The sequence below is a fragment of the Oncorhynchus clarkii genome, chromosome 5, assembly GCF_045791955.1.
Source record: "Oncorhynchus clarkii lewisi isolate Uvic-CL-2024 chromosome 5, UVic_Ocla_1.0, whole genome shotgun sequence".
Classification (NCBI taxonomy): domain Eukaryota; kingdom Metazoa; phylum Chordata; class Actinopteri; order Salmoniformes; family Salmonidae; genus Oncorhynchus; species Oncorhynchus clarkii.
The window spans coordinates 21,820,700-21,831,158 of NC_092151.1; the positions used below are offsets into that span (position 1 = coordinate 21,820,700).

General features: G+C 47.5%; 1 protein-coding gene across 1 annotated transcript; it reads right to left on the minus strand.

Moving 5' to 3' along the window:
* Nucleotides 1-1,588: 1,588 nt before the first annotated feature.
* On the minus strand, nucleotides 1,589-5,413 carry LOC139409897 (zinc finger protein 703-like). The gene is made up of 2 exons (XM_071155299.1): nucleotides 4,720-5,413; nucleotides 1,589-4,260 (listed from the first exon to the last, which is right to left on the minus strand). Exons 1-2 carry the CDS (start codon nucleotides 4,798-4,800, stop codon nucleotides 2,683-2,685), a joined length of 1,659 nt encoding a protein of 552 aa, XP_071011400.1. The 5' UTR covers nucleotides 4,801-5,413; the 3' UTR covers nucleotides 1,589-2,682.
* Between the last annotated feature and the right edge of the window lie 5,046 nt (nucleotides 5,414-10,459).

A 10,459-nucleotide genomic window follows, 5' to 3' on the forward strand; every position in this document is an offset into this window, starting at 1 on the left:
TTAAGTAAGTCAGTCAGTCAGTCAGTCAGTCAGTCTGTCTGTCTGTCAGGCTGCTGTCCGTGCTTCTTAACAACCTGATCTTGAGCTCTCCCATTTAAATTAAACCCCAGGCTCTGCTCCTTAACCATGTCTCTGAGTTTCCTAGGCCAAACACCAGGGCTACAGAAGCTACATGGGACACCTGAAACCTACTTTGCAACCCAACCACGAGTATCTCCTCCTGCTGCCCTACAAATGAACCCAGAACATCTTTTGTTCATTCAGCCCTTTGTTAACCAGGTGGCTGAGAACACATTAGCTTGTGAGGAGGTGAGGAGAGGGATTGAATGAGCCATTTGGAAGACATCACATCTCTGACAAGGTCTCGGGAACATGGAAGACTGAAAACGGGAGCAGTTTCCATGGTTTCCGTGGCGATGGGGTGTGGTGACCCAGTGGGTCTGCCTGTCAGGACTGTAACTGACCACCGTAGGTAATCTATACTCCGACAGGCCCCCGGCAGTGTCTCGTAACCAGGAAGTAGCATATTACCTCTGCCAATCACACTGAGCTGGAGTAACATGAAAGACGGACAGGTCCTTATCCTGAACATGACCAGACAGATACGGGTGTAGCTCTGATGTCTATCTGGACATAACACAGACATAGAGAAGGCTGTGACTCAATCAAAACTCAGTGGGTGCCAAAACTGACCTGTCTGCCTGCCTGCCTGCCTGTCTGTGAAACACCAACTGAAAGTCAAGCTCACCCAAACCCATCCTTCACCTGGTTGGGACTGTCTGTAGAACAATAGCACCTGGCACACACTGGCTCTACATCGAAACAAGGCAGATAATGCACACTGACAAAGGCTGTCCTACCAGAGTAGGTCACTTATATTCATAATAGGTCATTATATTCATATCTGTTGTGATGATTGAAATCAACTCGGGGATGAATACCACAGGATGGCAAAGGACCAATACAACAGTTCATGGGTAGGTCTCATACAATATCCATATCTTAAGAGATCCATAGCTCATGGAATATTTTGAAACCACTACATCAGCATGTAAAAGAAATCCCCGTCAGTCAAGCTGCACAGTTCCTCCTCCTTGATGTTAGATTCACTATAAGTTTTCATCCTGTTCTTTTAGGTCAAATGCAGTCAACTGATTGTTCTGAACAAGAAAGATGCTTCTTTCCACTTTGCTTTTTAACACAAGTATTTGGATCTGTAAGTATTTTGATCTATATTGCATGTCAAATCGCAATCGCAATATTTTGTTAAAAAAAATCACAACTTGATTTTTTTTCCAATATTGTGCAGCCCTATGTAAAACTTTACTGAATTATACTGAAATAGTCATTCTAAAATTTACAATTTTGTAATTTAGCAGACACTCTTATCTAAAGCAACTAACAATAAGCATTCTCCAGTATTCTTCTTTGTATCTTAGTCGCGTTGTCTCTGAATGTTCTCTCCAGACTGAGTGACTGATTATTACATAGCTGGTTATAATGGCCTAATGAACCAAATCAAACCGATTGAGATGAATGAAGTGTCAAGAAGAGACCAATTGGATTGACAAATGAAAATGACAAAATATATATTCATTATCATTTATTAAACAAAATATGACCTTGCCTTTAAAACCGGACAGCTCTGCCATCATCACACAATCTTTGCTTCCTGTGTTTGGGTTCGTATCGCTCTCTTACCCAGGTCATTCTGCCAAATACTTTACAAAAAATATCACATTTCCTTTCACTATTAATCTGCTGTACAAACAATTAGGAAGCCAGAGAGGGAGAGAAAGATGTGACATCCACATTCAATCAGAGAAGGATAGGAAAACAAGAAAACCACATACTTTTGTAAGGAGAAGAAAATATACTTTGTTGTAAAGTTTGCATGAGTGAATGTTTTTAGCATTTTTAAACAAATCCTGTTCATAATAGATAAAATGATAACTGTATAACTGCAAAATAATAATAAGAAAAGTTCAAATTTATGTTTTGGAAAGTAAACTTGAAAGCCAAAGCACGCAGTTAAAAAATAAATACAATTTCTATTTTCAGTCAAAGAAGAAGCAAAATGTATGAAACTGAAACAAATCTCAAAACCATAACTGAGCTAAACTCACACTCAGGGTCAAGCTAGCATGCATCCGATTCTCCCCCTGTGCCTCCCCCCATAGTGCTATAGGTTAATGCCATCACTATCTCCTCTCCTGTCTTTCCACTGCGATAACTATTCCCAACTTGACATGAAGAGATCCAGGAGGCATTCTACAAGATCCTACCATCAGCTATCAGCCAGCCCAGTCTGTGATGCTATTACAACCCAACATGGCACCATGTCCACTGGTCCAGTCAAACCCACTTGTTCATAAAGTGCAGCATCCTAGTGTGCAGACATGCAAGCATCCAGACCCTTCTCTGGCTCCTCCATAGAATCCTGCTTTGGTATGGAGTAGTAGTGATCCCCCATATTGGCAAGATGTGCTACCCGCAGAAGCTCCAGAAACACCTTCATCCAGGGCTTACATAACATTTCTATTAAAACCAATTGGATCCAAAGATTCCAGCAGTTTTAGGCAGGGAGCAGCAGAGCGAGGCAGGAAGGAGGGGAGAGCTGCCTTGGCTTAGTAATTTGAGGAGAAACACTGTTATAGACTGTGTGGATGGATGGATGGAGAATCACTGGTAGCCCAGGGCAGACGCTGAGCCAAGTCTCTGGCTATAGAGAGCATAGTGGGGGTAGTAAGGAGAACCAGCCTGGAGGGAGTGCAGGGGGATGGAGGTAGGTCCAGGGGGCAGGTGGACCTTACCATAGGGGTGGTACCGGGCCAGACCCAGGGTATGAGGAGCCCTGAGGGAGAATGAGTTCTGCAAGGAGGCCTGGCTCTGGTGGGGGAGGTGGAGGTGGCAAGAGGCAGCAGAGGAGGAGAGAGAGGGGTAGGCAGAGAATATCTTACTGTCCATCCCTCCAGGTAAGGAGGTGTGTGTGCGCAGGTGGGCTAGTAGCTCGTCTGAGGTGGAGAAGCGTTTATCACAAGGACCCCCAGCTGATACCCAGTTACAGGCATGAGGGATGGGGTCATTGGAGAGCATGAAGCCGTAGGTGTAGAGGGGGTGGGACAGGGTGGGGGTGATGCTGGAAGACATAGTGCTGGGGTGGAGGGAGTGGAGGGGGTGGGAGGGGTAGACCAAGCCTGGATAGCCTGATTTGATGGATGAGGAGGGGTCATGGACGCAGGGATTGTTTCCCCCTAGGTGGGGTGAGTTAGGGTAGCTGAGGCAGTACGGATCCCTGCACAAGCCCTGCATGAAGGAGAGGGGAGAGGTACCAGTGAGGGGGCTGGAGCTATGGTGCTTCCCCGGTACCCTCACCCCCCCTCCTCCCAGACCAGACTTGGTAGGGTCCAACCCTGGGACAAACTGGGAGGGATATCCAGCATAGGCCCCCACTACAGAGCCATGGTAGCCCATACCAGAGGAGGACAGGGGGAAGACAGAGTGGCCAGTCTTGTAGGGAGAGATGGGAGTGATATGTCCAGGACCCAGGCTGAGTGGTGGGGGTTGGGAGTCCATCTTGCCAAACTCATGGCTGGGGCTTCCCTCAGAGCTTCCTGTGCTGGAGTTGGTGCTGGCTCTGGCATGGCTGGAGTTAGCCATCTGGGGACTGTCCAAACTAACCTTATTCACATCTGACTCCTTCTTAAGATGGCCGCCACTGCTGCTGCTACTGTTGCTGCTACTGTTGCTGTTCCCGTGTGGACTGCTCTGTTCCTGTTTGTGTTCTCCATTCAGAGTCTGAGAGTGGGAAACATGTAGTCCGTGAGGCGACTGGCTCTGTCTGTGTGTCTGTGACGACTGCTGTGTGTGCTGAGGAGGCGTGCCACTACCCACCCTGGAGTTGGGAGAGATGGCGTGTGGCGGAAAGGATGGACAAGAACCTGATAAGTTACTGTTAGCTCCTCCATTCCCATTACTAGGTACCCTGAAGCCTGTCTTGTCAGAACTGTTATTAGAGCTACAAACCCTGTCTCTCCGACTGTCACCCCCTACTTTGTTATAGGGCTTGAAGCTGGACTTGTCCTCCTGTGAGGGCCGGTGCTCCCCCAGTTTGTGACTGGAGGAGGAGGAAGAGGAGTGTCCATCATGGTCACCATGGCCATTAGAGATAGAGCTTAGTTTGGAGGAGGGAGGGTCAGGCTTGCCGATCTGGGAGCAGGTCTGAGCCAGCAGGGCCAGGGGACTCTTCTTGGCATCCAGCTGGAGAAATAAACCAATACTTTATGTTAAGTTAAAGCACTTTTCACGATTACAGTTGTATAAATAAATACAGACAGAGACAGAAAGTACTTAAATGACTGTTAGCAGTAATTGTTTCAATGTATTTGGCAGTAATGAGGTCTTGCTGTAAGTTATGGCTAGTTTTATTGTCTACAAAGTTGAAGCAAAATAGTAGAAACAGTCATTCGAAAAAAAACTACAGCCCTGGGGATATAGCATATGAGAAAAGATGCTCAGGGAATTACTTTTCAGAAGTCCTTAATGTGCACATTCCCCCAAAAAATACGCATTATAGGCTAAAAGTTGAGGAACATGCTTGCGCAAAAAAAACGCACCAAGGTGTTGAGAATAAACCGTGAGTTGAATAATCTATAAACCAAACAACAACAACATTCAATGTGACAATTCACCAGGACAAAATAAACATATTCACCATACCTCAATGCTCACTGGTGCAGATTGCAGGGGCTGCAGGTATTCCGGGTGGTGGAGCAAGTGGCTGGTGTGCGCCGTCAACATCTTGAGTATCCGGATTGGGAGCTGCTTTGCCTGGCGAATAGGATCCAAAAGAGTCGATGAAGACACTAACGCGCCTGTTGGGGAGCTGCAGTTATCCCTACTGTCACAGGATTCGGAGGTATGGCGGCGTATCTCGTGCGTAATAGATCCAAAAGAGAAATCTTTAATTGGGGAGGGAAACGAAAATATGTTGGAGAGGGGCCGTGCTTTGTTAAAGTCCCGGAAAAGTAAAGTGTATAATTATCCATGCGCAGTGTAAAGTTTAATTATAATCCGCTAGAGAACGCCTGTAGCCTACTCCCCATCTAGTTTCATTTTACAGAAGTTGACGTTCGGTTCTTCACTCATGATGCCTATTCCAGAATTGTTCTTCCGGGGGTTCTAATTCACAAAATCCACATCAATCGGGATGTGAGCGAAATATATGCATACAATTCAGTTGCAGAATAAGTATAGCCAAAGTGTATAGGTTCCAAAATACGGCATAAAATCGGACTCTCACGGCTCCAGTCTATAGCGCACTCACTCTGTTTCTCCAGCACTCACTCACACATCATCCTCGAGTGTGTGAGATCACAAGCGGACCTTCGATGTAAGCGAGCCGCCGTCCAATAGTTGGTTAAAAATGAGAAGGGCTGATGCGTTTCTTCTGAAGGCGGAGCAATATATTGTCCCCCTCGGCCAATGAAGACAGACTGTCCATTGTATTTCATGGTGTTAGATAAGTCTTCCGATAATCTTTCAAAAGTCATAATGTCAGAACTGAATGTAATTCCCTTTGATGCAAAACATGTTTTACCAGGCGCTCTATGTGGTATTTATGTTGATTTATGTATAATTGAGAGTGTATCAGTGTACCTTATACATGACCGACAGGGGGCACTATTGATGACATGGTTTATTGTCATCACCATCACCAATACAATAGGCTACAACCAAGTTTTGGGCTTATATTGGCTGTGAGGCAAATTTAAATCCAAAAGACTCTTGTGACTGTTGTGGTCACTGCAAGGTTGAAATAAAGTTACTGTTAACAGAAATGTAATAACATTGCCTAGCCTGTGCCACATTCAACTCTCAATCTCCTTATTTGAATGTACAAAGTCAAATGGGAGTCACACACATTTTACATACCTACTCCTTAGTCTACTTGAGACATTGAAATTGAGTTTCACATACTGATCCCAGTAAATTCACTTGGACTGTTTTTGATTATTTTATGTCATTTTCACAACCAGTCATGGAGAAATGTGCTAAAGAGGTTGAACACTGCCTCTATATTCATGGTTCTATAAATCTGGAATGTTAATAACTTGATTGCATTACCGCTAGGCTGCTGACTGACTCTGCAATGAGCTAATTTTGTTAACCTAATTATACAATGAATTGGTTAAAGTACTTAAAAATTACGCCTGACAAGAGCTATTAGCGGCGGCCCAGAATAGTCTCAGTCTGCGGGGCTGTGATGCTCCCAATTCTCTGGCTGCCCTCTCAATCCAGAGAGAAATAAATGGGTCATAATCCCTCAGAATCAGAACCTATGGGCAAAAGGCTGCATGATAATGGAAATGAGAAGAAGATGATGAAAATTTGTCCATCTAGTGCAGTGTTCTCGATATAAGATAGGTGTGTCTCATGGCAAAATATAAACTGGGTGGTTTGAGCCCTGAATGCTGATTGGCTGACAGCCGTGGTATATCAGACCGTAAACCACGGGTATGACAAAACATTTATTTGTACTGCTTTAATTACGTTGGTAACCAGTTTATAATAGCAATAAGGCACTTCTGGGTTTTGTAGTATATGGCCAATACACCAGGGCTAAGGGCCGTGTGTCACGATCGTCGTATGGAGTAGACCAAAGCAGCGTGGTTAGAATACATTCTTCTTTATTAATGAAGAACACTTAAACAAAACAACAAAACGAATAAGACAAACGTGACCGCTATATAAACAATGTGCTAACGTGCAACATAACATAGACAATAACCCACGAAATACCCAAAGAAGATGGCTGCCTAAATATGGTTCCCAATCAGAGACAACGATAAACACCTGCCTCTAATTGAGAACCGATCTAGGCAACCATAGACCAACATAAACACCTAGATGAAAACAACCCCATAAATCTAAAAAAAACCCTAGACAGTACAAACACCCTAGAAAGAGACAAAAACACATATATCACCCATGTCACACCCTGACCTAACCAAAATAATAAGGAAAACAAAGAATACTACGGTCAGGGCGTGACAGTACCCCCCCACCACGGTGCGGGCCGCAAAAACCTAATCTAAAGGGGAGGTTCCGGATGGGCCTCTTTCACGGCGGCGGCTCGGGTGCTGGACTTGGACCCCACTCCACCATAGTCTTAGTCCACTTTTGTGGCCTCCTAGGAACGGCGACCCTCGCCGCCAATCTAGGACTGGCAACCCTACTAAAGGGCCCCACTGGACTGAGGGGCAGCTCCGGACTGAGGGGCAGCTCCGGACTGAGGGGCAGCTCCGGACTGAGGGGCAGCTCCGGACTGAGGGGCAGCTCCGGACTGAGGGGCAGCTCCGGACTGAAGGGTAGCTCCTGGCTGGCTGACGGCTCTGGCAGCACCTGGCTGGCTGACGGCTCTGGCAGCTCCTGGCTGGCTGACGACTCTGGCAGCTCCTGGCTGGCTGACGGCTCTGGCAGCTCCTGGTTGGCTGACGGCTCTGGCAGCTCCTGGCTGGCTGACGGCTCTGGCAGATCCTGGCTGACTGACGGCTCTGGCAGGTCCTGGCTGACTGACGGCTCTGGCAGGTCCTGGCTGACTGACGGCTCTGGTAGCTCCTTGCTGGCTGACGGCTCTGGCAGGTCCTGGCTGACTGACGGCTCTGGCAGGTCCTGGCTGACTGATGGCTCTGGCAGCTCCTGGCTGACTGACGACTCAGGACAGACTGGCGGCTCTGACGGCTCAGGACAGAATGGTGGCTCTAGCAGCTCAGGACAGACGGGAGACACTAGCAGCTCAGGACAGACGGGAGACTCTAGCAGCTCAGGACAGACGGGAGACTCTAGCAGCTCAGGACAGACGGGAGACTCTAGCAGCTCAGGACAGACGGGAGACTCTAGCAGCTCAGGACAGACGGGAGACTCTAGCAGCTCAGGACAGATGAGGCACACTGTAGGCCTGGTGCGTGGTGCCGGCACTGGTGGTACTGGGCCAAGGACACGCACCTCAGGGTGAGTGCGGGGAGGAGGAACAGGGAGAACTGGGCTCTGGTGACGCACAGGAAGCCCGGTGCGGGGGGCTGCCACCGGAGGGCTGGTGCGTGGAGATGATAGACCGGACCGAGAAGGCGCACTGGAGATCTGGAGCACCGAGCCTGCCCAACCTTACCTGGTTGAATGCTCCCCGTAGCCAGGCCAGTGCGGCGAGGTGGAATAGGCCGCACTGGGCTGTGCAGGCAAACCGGGGACACCATGCGTAAGGCTGGTGCCATGTATGCCGGGCCGAGGAGACGCACTGGAGACCAGGTGCGTAGAGCCGGCTTCATGGCATCTGGCTCGATGCCCACTCTAGCCCGGCCGATACGAGGGGCTGGAATGTACCGCACCGGGCAATGCACACGCATAGCACAAGCATGCGCTCCACCGCATAACACAGTGCCTGCCCGGTACAACGCCCTCTCTCTCCACGGTAAGCATGGGGAGCTGGCGCAGGTCTCCTACCGGACTTCGCCACACTCCCTGTGTGCCCTCCCCCAATACATTTTTGGGGCTGCCACTCGGACTTCCAGCCGCGCCGCCGTGCTGCCTCCTCATACCGGCGCCTCTCTGCTTTCGCTGCCTCCAGCTCTGCTTTGGGACGGCGATATTCCCCTGGCTGTGCCCAGGGTCTTTTGCCGTCCAGAATCTCCTCCCAAGTCCAGAAGTACATTGATTGTTGCTGCTGTCCGTTACCACGCTGCTTGGTCCATTGTTGGTGGGTTATTGTCTATGTTATGTTGCACGTTAGCACATTGTTTATATAGCGGTCACGTTCGTCTTATTCGTTTTGTTGTTTTTGTTTAAGTGTTCTTCATTAATAAAGAAGAATGTATTCTAACCACGCTGCTTTGGTCTACTCCATACGACGATCGTGACACCGTGTCCAGTCACTCCGCAATGTGTCGTGCATAAGAACAGCCCTTAGCCGTAGTATATTGGCCACACCCCTCCCCCCTCCCCGTGCCTTATTGTATTGCTTAAATATATTGCAGTAGTAATTACATTTGCAGTGATAATGTTGCATCATGTTTTATGATATTGTGGACATGATAACATAGTAGCTACTTTGGCAGAGCCTACTGTATATACATACTAACGAGTAGCTAGTTTTAAAGGTAGACTCGAAATGAGGTTGCCACACGCAGCACTGCAGATCTTGAGATGCAGGACTTCTCTCTCACACAGTCACACACAGTATCTGCGGATGTGCATGTGTTCTCTTCATGCTGTTACAGCGTGGTAGGGCACCAAAACAGCTGAGAAGTTGAGCCTCTATGCTGTTTACTTTCTACCTCTATGTCATATTGCTGAGTCTACCTTTTATTTATCTGTTACTACACCATCCTCATATACCAGCTGTTAGTCAGTGTTTTTAAAGGTGATATATTTTGATGTAGCACCCCTCTTCCCTCAGATAGACAGCCAGAGCAACACAACTCCCAGTATACAACTCATAGAGGTGATACGAGGCAGAGTGCTGGAGAAACATGACATCAGTAAATAGGGTCAAAGTTCAACACCACTGGAGAGACTGCAGCTGTATGGAGGAGACTGCACTCTGTACCTGTGTCATGATGAGACGCAATGATACTCTATCAAACTTGTTTATCAAAGTTAGTTAGCAACTAATTGATCCTGCTTTGTACCCCTCAGGGTTTATTCCCTTGACCATCAACATGAAAAGGAAAAGAATAGTATGAGGGATGAGAGAGGGAAGAAGGACCCAGCAGGGGGAGGACAAAAGAAAAGGAAGAGAATATAGAGAGAGAGAGAAAGTGAGGGTCGGCCTGAACAATGGGGATCTCCTCCTGGACTTACCATCAGTCACCTTGAAGTTGGTCAGTAACAGCTGTGAAATGTTGCATGTGTGTGTGTGTGTGTGTGTGTGTGTGTGTGTGTGTGTGTGTGTGTGTGTGTGTGTGTGTGTGTGTGTGTGTGTGTGTGTGTGTGTGTGTGTGTGTGTGTGTGTGTGTGTGCGTGCATGCCACAGGCTTCCCGTGGCGAGGGGCAATCTATCTCCAAACCTCTTTCTCTGATCACAGAACATAATCACCGCAACGCCACTCAGCAAATCAATGGAGTCCATCTTCACAGACAGATCTAAACAAGCCCCAATGATTGATAGATCTGTTCACTGTACAGCGACATACAGTACAGAATGTTGTGTACTGGGTGGAAGGTCTACATACACATACAGAGAGACGAACACACACACACTTTCAAAACCAACACTGGTATTTATTGACCTTGAGGTGGAGCATAATTTATAATGATCTCTGGCAGATAGAAGTCAGATCCTTCTATAACCAATGGAGTCTTTCATTGTAAAATGGTCATAAATCTCTCTTGTTTTCTCCCAGACAGGCATCAAGGCCAGTTCCAATGCCTTTTTGTGTTCCCATAGTAACCACCACACACA